General features: G+C 41.3%; 1 protein-coding gene across 2 annotated transcripts in view; it reads right to left on the bottom strand.

Moving 5' to 3' along the window:
* IGF2BP3 (insulin like growth factor 2 mRNA binding protein 3) overlaps positions 1-15,245 on the bottom strand; it is a 113,243-nt gene that overhangs the window by 9,724 nt on the left and 88,274 nt on the right. For both annotated transcript variants that reach the window (XM_039548974.1, XM_039548975.1), the window contains one exon: positions 2,167-2,286. In XM_039548974.1, coding sequence (XP_039404908.1) covers positions 2,167-2,286 — 120 coding nt within the window. The remainder of the gene's footprint in view (positions 1-2,166; positions 2,287-15,245) is intronic.

The following is a 15,245-nucleotide window of genomic DNA, read 5'->3' as shown; positions in this document are numbered from 1 at the left end:
GAAGCCCAGTGCATCTGCAGGTTGGTCTTACATCATGGCCAATGAGTTTCACCAGATCTACAAAGCTCAGCATGAGCACAGAGAGGATGCAGGAGGATGTAAAGTGCTTTCAGCTGTAACAAGCTACAGCACAACTCAAAACAAGCATTATGCAGACTTACTTCCTCCACAAAGTATGGTTACTGCAGTTTGGCAAGTAAAAAGTTACTCAGGCAGCACTCCCTCCAACTCTTAGCTAAAAGCACAGATTCCTTGATTCACAATTTATTATTTCACTCCAACATTATGACAGGGGGCAGGTGGTCCACATGAGAGAAGGTTAGAAGTTTTGAATAATTTACCAGTTGCCGTATTTAATACTTTCACACAGAAGCAAGCCTGTTGCTCCACATTGTTTTGCCAGATAACAGGTGATGTTGCATTATTTTAATAGATAAGTACACATACAGCTTCCCAATTTAGCAAGCATACCCTGTATCTGTACTCTTTTGTTAAGATTTAGTCTTATTTTCACAAAGTTTCTTTACTTTGTTCTTAGTGAAGGAACAAAAGACCAGAGCTCAAGAAAACTTTTATCTGAATTTAAATTAACGCAGAAATGTTAAATGCATGGGGTAGAGGGGTGCCAGCCAGTAGAGGAAGCCTGAGGCCACTGTTAGCCAGATGCATGAGAAGCACTGGAAACTCCCTTTCCATTAAACTCTCTTCCAAGGACCAACTGAAGAACTAGTTTGGACGGGTTCTTGAAGGTCCAGGTTGTTTCACATTTCTCTCTCCACCTAGCAGTACCTTCCATACAGTGCTTAAATTTTAGATACAAGCTGTGGGAATGGAGAGGGGAAGAGGAAATTCATGTGATGCATCACAGCCCCATGCAAGACAGATTTGATAAAGAAATATTGACACCTCTCACTTTCTTCTGTTTCATTTTCCCCCTAAAAATATGATTATTGGTGCTCAACTAATGTAAACCATCTGGGTAGTATAACCACTTAACATTCTGCTCAAAAAGGATGGAGTTGGGCAGGGTGTCATTGGTTGACTGGCCAGTAAACGGATCAGCACTCAGCAAACCACACACAAGACTCGTTAATCGGGGTTCCCCAATTATTTTGCTCTGCATCCTTAGACGAACACCTTCCAAGCCAAGCTCAGCTTCACCAAGCTCAACTCAGCACAGCCAGCTCCTGCCCTGTGCCCCAGACTTGTGGCAGATCCCTGCCATAGCACTCGCTAAACACATCGCCCCTCTGAAACAAAAACAAAGAGGGCTGAGAAGAAAACAATTATTTTATCTGTGCAGTAAAATGTCCATCTAACAGCATACTAAAGCTGAACACTGTACTTTAAACTTTTTTCTTTTTTTAGTTTAGGCCAAAACATTATCTTTCAGCATAAAACAGCAGAAAATACTATTTGTAAGAAAAAAGTGCTCAAGCATCTGGAGAGGATACTTGTGGTTACAATAGCATTAGTGACCAAAAGCCAAGGCTTTCCTACAACTGCAACTGGTACTAACCCCTGTACACAGCCAAGAAAGATTTCACCAAATTGACTTAAGCTTCTATTAGAGGTTAGCCTCTGCAAACCATCTTGTTCTCAGCTACACTGAGGTGGTCAATACACAAACAGCTGGATGTTATACCTGGTAACAAGGTAAACATGCTGTTTAAGGACTGACTGGCCCCAGGAGCTTGGAGCAGCACACGGGTGAAGTTACAACACGAACAATTCAGTGTGAAGCCATTTGAGCCTGACAGCCCAGACCAATCCATCTGGAACAGAGCAGGGGCAGCCAAGAAGGCGGGAAACTTCAGCTGTGCTGCTGTGTTTAGAAGGGGAATTTACCTCACCAATTTTCACTTTACCTAAAGCAAGGAGAAAGCCTTTAAGCACTGCATCATTAAGGCACAAGTCTGTTTCTAGGACCACCAAAGTCGTTTTCTTTGCAGCTTATATTTCACACCTCAGGAGACGTTTGAAAACATGCTTCTAATTATCTTGTCTCAAGGAAGATTAAAAGATGATTTATAAACAAATGTTCCATTTATCACATCACATTCTAAGCATGGAGTGGGGGAGGATGTTCACGAAAGCACGGCTTGTGCAAACTTGCTGAAAGCGTCACGTAGAATAGGCAGAAAGTTATAGTTGGTGTAATAATACCTTAATAGATGCGCCTGCAAAACGAGAAAGTTGTTTGATGTGCTGTCCCTGCTTGCCAATAATAGCTCCAACTGCCAAGGCTGGGATGAACAGATGAACAGTCTCAGACTCGGGCTGTTGCTGTGGGGAAGAAGGAAAAATGCAGTGAATGTTTTTGAACATTATAAATCAGATTGACAGGAAAATGGGTACGGAACAGGCATGCATGGAAATGAGGGGGAAATCTTATTTCCCCCTGTGATGTCTGAGTATTAAGGTCTGGCTTTTTCTGGGAATCACAAAATCCACAGAACATGAAAACCAGTTTGAGCCAAAAGAGGATTCTTTCATCTTGTATAAAATACTCACAATTTTAATGCTTAGAACTTTAAAAAACAATTGAGGTGTTGCTTTTTTTGAGGCTTTCACTCTTACCTGTCGCTGTCTGGATTCTCTTCCACATGCAAGAGCCTGCAGGTAAGGCTACTACAAGCAAAGGGGCTACAGCCTGAGCAGGCAAACTCTTTCTAGTTTCCTAGTTATATTTTTTATTTTAGATTGTGCTGAGAGCAGTACAAAAAGCCTCAGAGTTACATATATGCTACAATTTCCTTTGTGTGGGAGTGATCTGGAATGATAGCCAGCTTGAAATCTGCCAGTGATTCCTCCTGTGTAACATTATGCAACAGTTGGAGCCCTGGCAGCCGTCCTCACACAGGCTAGTAAATTAAACACCGTGTTTCTTAGAAGTGAGAGGACCCCAGCATTGCACCCACTGGGTATCAGGCATCACTGCATCTTCCAATTGCTTTCAAGCAGAAAGCCCAGCTGGAGAGCATGCCATAATACTCCAGATCCTCTCTACGTGCCGCACAGCAGTGATCAAACTGCAGGCCGCATATGCCACAGTAAGTCACAACTGTTTTACCAGCCTCAGAAGAGCGGAGCACCATCGAATACGCGCTGCGCTGCTGCACCATTGATCCATCCGCTTCCGTCGGGGTTGCCGCTCGAAAGCATTTCACACAAGCCTCTTTGAACTAGGAGGTATTTAAGACACTGCACACCTCTCCTTCTAAAGTTTTTCTTCCTCTGTGTAGCCCTCTTATGTATTTTCAAAATTAGTTTTGCTCATCCTCAATAAGACAAAGCACTTTTCGTGGGGAGGTCTTTTGAGACCTCATCCTTGCTTTCTCAGTACCCACCATGCAGACCAGCACGGAGCACCAGCAAGCAGAGCACATGGGACCAACCATGCTCATTTAGCTTTGCTCAGTAGTATATTTTGTAGGGATACAGACTCACCCAGAGAAGCTCACCAAACCAGCTTTTTCTATGATATTTTCAGAAAAAAACCCCACTGCTATATGCAACGCAAAGCAAAGATGCACTCCTAAAAACACTATCCCTGCTTATTTTCAAATTTCAGTAACTTCTTTCAAGGTAAGTCCCTCAAGGCAAAGTCCCCCTGCATTAACCATAAACAAATCAGAATAAAATGCTTGTTTCCAAGTTTTATCACCTCATTTTCGGTAAACACAAGTCAACTGTAACCTTAGGGGATACAAATTCCAGGCACAGCTCCATGTACCAGGTGAAGAAACCCAAAAATAGGATATTGGGAACAGATACACTTTAGGTGATTGCAACAGTTGCACAGTTTACCCTGTATTTCCACACATACAAGGCATTAGGATTCATAGGCATTTTATGCTGGTGTAAATCCACGTGGATGCAGCCCTCCACACCCAGCCTCCCTGGGTGCCTGGTGTGCTTTGAGGACTGCAGATCCAGCTGATTTTTAAGGCAGGCAGTGAGTCCCTGACCCAAATAACCAGAGCACCACACAAGTGGTGGTCTGAGACCAAAAGAGGAAATAACAACAATTAAGGAATGGGAAAAGGTGGGAGCACCCCTTTTATTCTGCCTACAGATCAGTTTAAAATTATCTCAAAACTACGCCCTAAAACTACATATTTGTAATGAAAGATACCAGTCACTTCAGTATATATGTTAAACCACTTTCCAGAAGATTACTCATATTCTCCTCCTATTATTACAAACATCTTGAGTGCTGTCATAGTAAGTCCTTTTACACGTTCACTGTGAATCCAGCAAGATTTCCAGTAATTTGGAAATGCTACTGTACGTACTCACTTGATCTTACCACTACAAAAAACTGTTTCTAAATGGCTACAAGTTCATGAAGCATTTGGGATTTCCAGTTACGTTGCAAGGACCCATTGCACTGGGTGTAGAGGCAGCCCCTCATTCCAATCCTGACAGCTTAACCACCCCCTTGCTTGATCCTCTTCTTGACCCCTACATTCAACTGTCCACACATGCTCCAGCTCCTGCAAAAGTCCACTGCTGAAGTTTTCCCTTTCATATACTTCTCCAGCCTAATTTGTATAACACTGCTGCAAATCAAACATTTAACTTGACTTGGTTTTCAAGAATTTGAGCAGCTTCTACCTAAACCCACCTCCAGATACGTTTCTGTACCATAGAAACAAATCAAACTTCATTGTTTTTGTTTGCATATATTTCCTGCCTTCCCTCTGTTGCCCATCTGCCTGCTGAGCAGTTTCCCCCTCTTCTTCCCGAAGCTTAATTTCAAGCCACTTTCTTGGCTAGATTCAATTCACCACTAAAATTCCTTTTTGCTGCCTCACCCTTAAACACAAAACATCGGCAGCAAAGGCAATGGAAGACAGAAGATGTACATGTTCTAACTGTACAGTCAGCTCACTGTAGCACCTTCCTCCCATCCCTCCTCATAGTTTTGACTTTTTGATACATTCCAAATTCTTTTTTCCTAAAGGACTTTTTAAAAATTATTTCTTATGTGACTGAAGTTCTTTAACACTAAACTTGCATTTTGATATAATAGTGATACATGTTTATTAAGGAACAGTGGAGAATCTGTCAATATTTAACTGTTCATACATTGGAATTTTTAAAATTCTTGTCTGGAGTAGCACATACATGGCATATACATACAGCCAAATTCATCCCCAGTATAACATCACACAGGATTTAGAGAAATTATGTTATGCACGCTGGTTTTTAACCACTCAAAAACCATACTGCTCTTTCTTTTTTTCTCTTCTGGCAGAAATCAAATCTAACTAAGGCTTTTGAGAGTATCACAACACCAAGTTCAAATTACTATCTGTCCATCTCCTTACCCACAATAATTTTTAAATCCTTTTGTATTTACTGGAAACCTATCCTGCAAAAGAAACACATCAAAACATAATGCAATGACTACACCACCCATCAATCTTACAGATGCTTCTGGGGATCTCAGGATGGAAGAAAATCAGCTATAATTTAATCTTACCCATGCCATGCCACATAAGTCACAGAGCTTTCCAGGAACTCCTAACATGAGTTATATCAGAAATAGATTCCTAGATGTTAAACATATGTTAGAAGCACTAAATTTAGGGAACTGATTTCCCACTCTGAAATCTGAGCTTCAACGTTCACTCCCTTAAAGCCAAGTTTGCTTAAACCTATACTTACAATTTAAAAGCCAAAATATATATATGTGTATATACATTTGACAAGAGTGAGGTCTCCTGGACAATTTTCTCCTCCTCCTCATTCAGTTTATTTTTTTCCCCACATAAGAAAATATTTTACTCAAAGTCAGCCCAGCCCTGGGAACTGACAGGAATGTGAAAAGAAAATCTTCTAAAGTAGCAGCCTAGGTTCACCAAGATGCGTAGTCCATACAACTACCCTAATTTGCAAGTAACCATCTCCAGCATCTGTGATGCACAGATCACCTCTTTTACCCCAGAAATATTTGCAGTATGGGCTCATGGCTAGTCCACCGTAGTAAGTTTGTCTTGTGTAGCTGTGGCACACAGATACCACTGAGATGTTCACTTAGATGGAGAATCTAGGTTGCTTTGGGGTTCTGTGTTTTCTTTGGGGTTTTTGTGTTTTAAGAAAAGAGCTCCAGAAGCCAAGATTTCTTAGATATAAGAAACAGATTCTTCAAAAGCATGGTGACCAGAAACAATTAATCCAGTCCATAAAAAGCTGTAAATACTTGCTTTGTTTCTGCAAAAATCAGTCTGCTTTAGTTACAAAACAGGCTTGATAAGGAATTTTTGTCTATATCCAGCAGATTTAACTAATGAAAACAATTTTAAATGGTGGTTTCATTCATTAATTGGATTCCAATTTCCATCCAAATGTTTCCTGATGAAAATCAGAAGTTAAAATTAATCAAGCAAAGAAGACAAAGCACCATTCTTCATTTTTTAAACAGAAAATGGGAAAAATACATTACCCAAAGCAAATGGCAAACTGCAGACTTGTATAAATAGAAAGATATATTCACTGTTAGCAAAGGGTAGCTGTGGCAGTACAGACCACTCGAAGGCTTTCAGAAAAGTAACTAAAGTACACATGTAAAATTTGATGAGTCAACTTAAATCAGATTTCCTTCTTGCTCATTTCAATCATGATTGGAAATGGTGATCTAACACAGAGATGGAAATCAATCTGCCCCCCTGGATGACACTAAGCAACTCTTGCAGCACACCATTAGCTCTGACTTTTTACACTAGTACAACTCTTTTTCCTGGAGCAGCTTGGATACACATCCTTCCATACCTCCTGCAAGTCCCTGAGCCCCAGCCATCTGTCCCTAAGCCTAACAGTCCATATCAACCATTTATTTTCTTTTTTTAAAATTTCTCCTTTAAATTCCCACCACCTCCATCCAAGACATAGACTCATCTGTCTGTAAATCCTGTAACCCCTGGCTGCTTCCCCATTACACTTGGCACACCTGAAGCCCCTGCACTGCTGGTAGCATCAGGATCATCCCCTTCACTCCAGCCAGACCCTGCAGCCCTACAGAAGATTTTCCCTTCTGCTGCCAACCCTACCACGTTAACTCTTAGGAAACTGGCTTAGCACAGCCATCATTTCCTGGTTTCCAGAGCCTCAGCAGGAGGCAGGTTCTTCCCCTCCTTGGGATATTGCCACTTGTCCTTCAGCATGAGGGCTACTGCTTCACACCAGAGCTAGAAGCTGGGGACTCCCAGCCAAGAAAATTTGCAGATTCACTCTTCTTTCTACCATCCTTGCTTCCAGGGTTAGAAATATTTGTAGGCACCAACTGCCCTTAGAATAAAGTTGTGATAACTTTTCTCTGCCAATTCCTTGTGTATCAGTCCTACTGATGAACTGCAGAAAACCACACAGGAGGAGAGCTTTTCCCTTACCTGATAGATTAGTCAGAAAGAAAAGTATTCCTCCTCATCTCATGCTTGGGTAACAGCCATAGCACAGCCAGGCAAGAATTAAAGCTCAGAAAAAGAAAACAATCCTCCAGGTAGGAGGGTGGTAGGTAAAAAAGCAGGTCCCAAACCACTAGAGCTGTGGGAGTGGACATTCTATTTGGAGAATGGCATTTGAAATACAAAAACAACAACACAGAACAACAAAAAATACACAGAAAAGTCAACAGAGTTTTGCCTCCTCTGTTCTTCCCCAAGACGACACCTCCTCTCCTCATTTTGGCTGATGCTGCTGCTAGGTCAGTCCATAGCTCCCTCAGTCTCCCACAGCATGAGTGTGTGGTGTGATCTGCCCCGTGGCAGGGCTTATAAGGGAGCATGTTTGTTATTTATGTCCCTCAAGTTAATTTGAACATTAATCTCAGGCTTTTTCTGCAATCCTGCCAACGGTACAAAATTTTTTCCAGTCTCGTGCGTAAGTGTCTCCATAGACCCCTTGCTCCATCAAATGCATGTGGTTGGTAAACCTTTGGCAACATTTGGGATAAGGCTGTAAATCTTTAAAAATATTGTACCCACTGAAGTAAATAGGCTTTTAAGCCAGACATGAATGGGAGAAGAATCAAATCTTTGCTGGTTTCTAAGCCTGCTATGTTTCATGTTGCAAATTAATTACCTTAGCATGAAGTATTTATTTTAACTCACAAAGTCATGTTATCCATTTTGAGTCAGCATCAGGTTTCTTAGTTGTGAAGGAAATAATTAAGACCTGTTTTAAGACTGCATGGAGCTACCACCTAGCCTGGTGGGATACTGGGTTTGGTTAGCTTTTTTTTACATAGTAAACAAATCCACTTTGTAAAAGTAAATTAATACAGACAGTAGGTGACTGCATTAAAAAGTCTTTTTTTTGCCATTCTCCCCCCTTCCCAACAACCAAATCTGCCAAGACAAGGCAGATTTACAGACAACTCATTCGGTCTTCAGAATACCCTGAGTTTGCCAGGAAGTGAGGTATCATATTATTCAAACCCTGTACCAGATCCAAAGCCAAAATTTAAACCATGTTTTTGCAATGTACTGTGAAGAATTATCCTGGCCCACAGCTGTAACAAATGCTCTTATTTATTTAGTAATAAAAACTTGCAGCAAGAGGAAATGAACATTAAGCCAAGTATCCTTGAAGACATTCAAGGATTCAATGCATTGATAAGAAATAAGCTTGAGATGATGGTGAAAAATCCTAGTGTGTTCATTTTGCAATCGTAGTGCTAAAAGTTTAAGCCTTCATTGGAAACAAGGGGCTCATTAAGGAAAACAAAGTTTTAGTAGATAGGTCTAACATGATCCACAGTTCCACAACATCCTTGCAGATATCTTGTGTCACCGTCTTGTACAGTCAACTGAGCTGAAGTGGAGCTGCCAGTGCAGATCAACAAACTAACCTGAACTCCCTACACCCTCCAAGTTTTTTAGGTTTATTTCAAACAGATTTAGGTCCATGCTGCAAGTCGAAAGCTTTCTGCCATATTCACTGCCTGAAAAGCCAGGACCACACTCAGAAGGGTTCTGCACTGCTGAATTCAGTCAGTCAAGAGGTAGCAAAACAATTTAAAAGAAGCAATGCACATTTTTTGCTTTGATCTGCACACTAAAGCGTTGCTCATATTACCAGGCATGAACTGTACAGCCACCATTCACCCAGGGTTTCACCTTCCCATGAACCCCAGGTTAATCCAAGATGCTCCCCTTTAGTGTAACTGCTGCATTATGTGAGAAACACTGGTGTCAGTAGATGAACCAAGGGCATGACCCTTTCTGGGACACAGAGCCCATGGCAAGGCCATGCAGCTCTACCTCTTTTCCCCACAGTCAGCCCCAGAAATGACGTGTGGGTACCCTCCATCCACCCAGCTGATCTGGTCCTCTCCTCTTGGTTGAAAATCTAAGAATGACCCACCCCTGTCTATGTTTCCATTTTGGGGATTGCTGCGCTTCAACACCTGAAACTCAAAGACAGCTGGTTCTTACACAATGGTCAGTACCATAAGTGAGAGGCTACTAAAATCATTTTGCTTAGTACTACTCATTCCACTTCTTGGCTCTCAAATTTAGTACTTTTCATCATGATCATCTTCTAACGCGGAAGACATGAGAATCTTCTAAGACTGCTAAAAGTCACTAAAAGGACCACACATATCAGAAGTGTTTCCAATATGAGAGCCTAGCTAGGAACAAGGGAGTAGAAATCACGGAAGCAGAGAAGGAACATTTTCTGGCAGGCTGGTTATAAGGCATTTCACAAGCAGGAACTGGTTTGACATATTTCTGAACATGGCATGAACTTTTTGTTTTTGCAAAATCTGACTGGCCACAATGCCAAAAAAAGCAATCTGCCACCTTTTATTCAGAACAGACAGCCAAAATCAGAATTCAACATAAGGAACAGATTGTGAAACTATGTAAGCAGGAATTTTGCTGGTCATTCACAAGCAGCAAGCATAGGTATTCAGTGTTGCAACACTGTATGACCACCATAAAGTATATGTATAGAAACACTTCCACTTCAAAAATCAGGGCTGTGACACAGCAGCCACATGGGTACTCCAAACCCATGGAAGTTGCCCATGAAATCAGTGGCTTTGGAAGATGCAGGTGCTCATCAGCTCTGGTTAATAAAGGCACTGCTCTCAGATTCCATGACAGCTGCCAGAAAAACAGGTTGTGTAAACACAAAGATCACTTATTTTTCCATCATGTTTAACTAACAAACAAACCAGAGATGGAGCCAGATACAACAGAATGAGGACTTGACCTACTTTTGTTTCTGGCCTGAAGGAGCTCAATACACTCTAGTAACAAAATATTTGGCACCTTAAGGAATTAAATTTCCCATTTAGTTTAACATTCAGAAGGCGTGGAGCCTGGTACTTAGGGCTTGAGAGTCTGAGATAGTAAAGGGAACTCCGATTAAATCTTCGCATACGAATCTAAGGGCAGGGAACCAAATTCTAACTCTCTTGTTCCAAAAAACTACAAATATCTCTACAAGTATTCAAACCTGTAGCGAAGAAGAAACCATTTTTATTTTAAAAAGCATGGATTACTAGTTAACAAGTGATTCTATTTGCATTATGACAACCTCAGAACTGTAAAAGAAGCTATTAAGAATAACTGGAGGCTTCAACACCTCGAAAAACTACCATTGACTTGCCAGATCTTTGTACATCATATGGTGCCAATTGTATTTTTTATTCCCTTGCTGAGGGGTCGGTCCATCCCCAGAGGCAGAATAGTTTGACTGCTCTGGACATGTGTCCCTGAGAACGCAGCATGGCAGAAGCAGAAGAGTTTCAACCCAGTGGGAAGACCAACCATTTTCTCCACAGGGCAAAACAATCCCACAATGTTACACACCATGAAGCAAATTCTTTAGTTGTCAAAAAATGCATTATTAATGAATGTAAGAAATTAAGCATCAGTAAAGGTGTATTTCAAGGCACTGAGGTTACAATCTTCAAAAGAAGTCTAATTAGCTGGTAGATTTTTTCAGACAATGCTGTTGTCCTGTAGTGCCCTCCTCAAGATTGTATGTGCTGCGCATGTAGGGTTCTAATTTCACTGATAAAAAATAATTTTGTAAAAACACTGGCAAATCCTTCTTCACCCCCCAAAACCACATCCTCTTTTGGCTGCAGGACAGCTTCTCAAAAATCATCTACTGCTTAACAAGCTGGGCAAATTAGGGCAAAGCCACTTGCAACTACGCACATTATAGATGTACAGACATTACTGCCTCTGGGTAGGTCAGACATAACAGCTGCACGAGCCAATCCTATCAAACCCAGACATCCAAAGGAGCCCAACTTCACCAAGTAAGAGTCAAAGTACCTGGAAACAGGACAGTTTATCCTCTTCCTTGTCTTTCTCATCTATGCTCAGGGCATCAAATGAAGGCCCTCAATGAAGCAATTTTTCATTTTAAATTACTTTTCTTTCCTGCCAAAAGCACAATACAGTTATTTCTTCTCTTACTTCTATGCAATATAGAAGATGTCTTCTTTACTATTATTATTTAAGAAAATGACCGGAGAATAAAGAAGAAATTTTTCTCTTGACCACAACATCTTCTAAGGAGAAAGTTTTCCACTGGCATATTCCTTACCTGCAACAAAAAGCTTCAAGAGATGGCAAAGAATAAAGGAAAGCAACCTATCAGCCTAGCTGTACAAGACTTTTCTTTGCAATCAGAAAAAGGTGGTTTGATTTCTTGGTTTTGTTTACTGTACAAAACTACCTTTTCTTTGGTTTTGTTGTTTTGGTTTTTTCTCCAATCTCCTTTCCCCCACTCCTCTCTTCCTAGAAGCCCATATGCATATCACATAACCTGAAAATTTACTGTGAGGCTAAAGGAAAGGTTAGAAAGAGTGCTTTTTTTGAAGGCAGACCTTCAAGTAGCTACAATGGATGTCCAAAGAGACCAGCAGAGAAAGCAGTCCCACTGCAAGCAGAGGAGCGTCTCTTCACCTTAGCCAACTTCCACAGGGCAGAAGTTCACGTATCTCTTCCATGCCCTTCCAGATGCAGGAGAGCAGCTGGTGTGAACTCCTCTTATGGAGAAAAGCTGTCTGCTTCTCACCTTACTTTATGTTTGAGTTTATCTGCCATGAGACAGATTTAATTATACTACCCTGTTTCAGGGCATTCAAGGGCAGGATGAGGTCTCCACAGGTTAGCCCTTTTCTTCCCCCATGCCATTGGATGCCAAATTTCAGACACAGAGGCTACAAAAGAAATGCAGTTGGATGTAAAATTAAATATGCAAAGTTCCAATTGTAAAAGGAAGGGTGCAACCCATTTAACCCCAGTGGGTGGGCCAGGTGTATTTATTGCATGGCTGTACACAGTTGGACTTTAAGGTAAGGATTTCTTGTTTGTTTGTAGCTTTAAAACCTTCAGTGTTGCATGAGAACAAACTTCTATTCTTGAGAGACAAGCATGTGCATATTCTCCCCACAGTTCAGAAGACAGAAGCAACAACTCCATCAAAACAGCTTTGAGCAGAACAACACTACATCTGAAGCAGTTTGGCTGGGATACTTGTTAAAACATTTTTTTTTTTGTGGCAACATATCTTCTGGAAAACATAAGCATGGGTCATATTCCCTTTTGCAGAACCTTACTCCCCCCCCTCATACAAATCCCAGTCCTTTGTGCAGGTGCTCAGGTCATGGCATTTGTTACAAGTGACAGTGGGCAGACTAACAAAGCTCTCTGCAATTGTGTCAGAGCTGCAACGCACACAAGCATTTAAATGCACAGCTAAGGAGAAAGATTTAAGGATAAACAGAAAGTGGTGGTTTTTCCAGGCCCAAAAGCATCTGGACAAGACATCAGGTACAAATAGGCACAGAAAGGCTACTGGTCCTTAATATGGTCACACAAGGGCACAGATCAGTCAAAAAAAAAAAAAAAAGGCATTAATTTGATCATATCACCAGGATCATAAGAGCAAAATCATGCCAATTTGACAGTAAAAAGAATTTTTAGCTCTTAATACTCTTAACTGAGACATTTAAGTCCTACTTTTTCCCTCAAACCTTAAAACATTTCAATGATTCTCACAAGGTCTGGTTTGTCTGTCTTTTAGGAGCCCAGGGAAAAACAAACAGATCTTGGACTTTTGCAAAAAGAGGAAAATTCAAGAACTGAAACACAATATGCAATTCCATCGCATCCCTTTTGAGTGACTGCACAAAATGAGTGCTTTGAACAGGCAAACAGAGCTTGGACTCCACAAATATATTATACAATTGCAATATCAAGAATTGTTGCTAGCAATAAGTAAAAATACTAAAAAATGGATGGTTAGCCTTCACTGGTTGAGGTGCTCAGACACTGTTAGCCACATGCAATGGACATGTGCCCATGTGTGTGTTTGTATCTGTTACCAGACAAGTACCAAGGACAACCTGTGCCTTCCTGTGGGGGCTCCACTGCCAGGACAAAGAGTAAAGCAGCGAGACACAATCTGCATCTCATTAGATTAAATTGGATGAGGCTTTGGTGTTGTACATCAGTGTGAACCACCACGGAATAAGGTCTCCGAGTCACATGGAAATCATTCTCCTGAATGTGACACAGTCCAAGGAACTAAATGCAAACTAGTGTTTGATAAGATCATCATCTCAAGTTTGTGATACCAGAGTGTACCTGAAGCAGCTGGAGAACAATGTTTATGCTTTTGTCAAATCTCTTAAAGGTTTGCATGAAGAGGGATAGGATGAAGCATCACACACATGGTAACACAGCTAAACCTATTCAACTACTCGGTCCCAAGCTCCTGAGTACAGAATGTTTTGGGAACACTTGGCTCCAGCTGTACGTATGAGCATTCAGACCTGTCACTAAGCTCTGGCACCGTAACAAAATCCTAGATCTGTCTACTATGCAGATTTTTCCTCTTTATACCCATATAAAAAAAGCAGCAGCAGGAGTGTGGCACATAATAGTTTCAATAATTAAGATGACACTTCAGGTTCTTTGGGAACAAGTCCTACACAAGGTCACAGCAACACCTTGTCACTAGAAAGTAGCACATATGAAGTATCAGCTCCATATGGAAACCCTGCTGCAAATGCCCAAACTCACCCACCTAATTCTTCTGACCCAAAGGAGAGCCCCAGTCGAGTCCATCCCCACAACAAGGTGAAGAAAGGGTGCATACAAAGATATTACAAGAGCTTCAAACACACCCTCAGACACAGCACAGGGGGGGTCCCAAGGTTCGCTGTATGGCTTGCAAGCACAGACTTCAATGACACTTTGATGCCAAGAGGCCCCTTGTGATGGTGCAGCTGAAACTGCTGAGGAACACACCTCTGTTCAGTCAAACAAACAGGAGGCAGGGAAGAGCCAGCCCTGTGCATCCCTGAGCAGAAGGCAAAATTTGCACTACACAAAAATAAGCAGGACAGCAGCAGGACACATATCTTTACACCCTGACGCCAGCAGTGTTTTCAGAAAGGATTTCCAGCTGCCTGAAAGGGATATCCTCAGTGTCCACTAATCTGTGCTCCCAAGCATAAAAGGACATGCACTGAAAACAAGGTAAAGGGACTTGGGTTGCCCAAATGCTTTTGTCAAAACAAGGAACTTGGTAACAAATAGCGCATAGGTAAATGGACAAAGTCTCCCCAGGAATTTTTCATTAATTTTTCTCCTGAGACTTTCTTTCCCCAAAGCCTCTTTTAGTTACACAGATTTAATTTTATTTTTTAAATCACTCGTGAGCTCTCCTAGATGACCTAACCCTGTGGTTACCTTTAGCCTTTCAAATTGTATCCATTTCTCCTTCAAAATACAGCCAGACTTTTTTTCTCTTTCTTCTTCTGCATGCCCCAATAAACTATTTAATCAGTGTCTGAAAAACTGTTCTTACTAGAGGAAAAAATTAGAGGAGAATAAAACTCAAAAGTTACAGAAAAAAGCAAGATTTAAAAGTCTTTGAAATAGAAACTTTGTTTTCTGAACAACTGCATCCATTAAAAGAACACTCATACTTTTTCTTGTTTTCTCTCCTCAGAGAGCAACAAGCACTTTGAGTAAGTCAGTCAGCCTGAGGGGCTGACTCACCTGAAGCCCACAGAACCACCTGCTCTTTTCCAAATACCGACACGTCTAAGTACGAACAGGGGAGATAGCTCCACTTGTTCATGTGTTTGCTTTAGAAACCCTTCTTATCTGGCTCAAGGGCTGTATTGGTACCACCCCCAACCTCCACAAAAGCTGTTGGAGTTCACCCTGAGAATCTGTGAGTTTATCCCTTCTTTC

This window comes from Corvus cornix, chromosome 2 (genome assembly GCF_000738735.6).
Source record: "Corvus cornix cornix isolate S_Up_H32 chromosome 2, ASM73873v5, whole genome shotgun sequence".
Taxonomy (NCBI): Eukaryota; Metazoa; Chordata; class Aves; order Passeriformes; family Corvidae; genus Corvus; species Corvus cornix.
The sequence above is the reverse complement of the archived record's forward strand: the minus strand, read 5'-3'. Positions and strand labels throughout refer to the sequence as shown.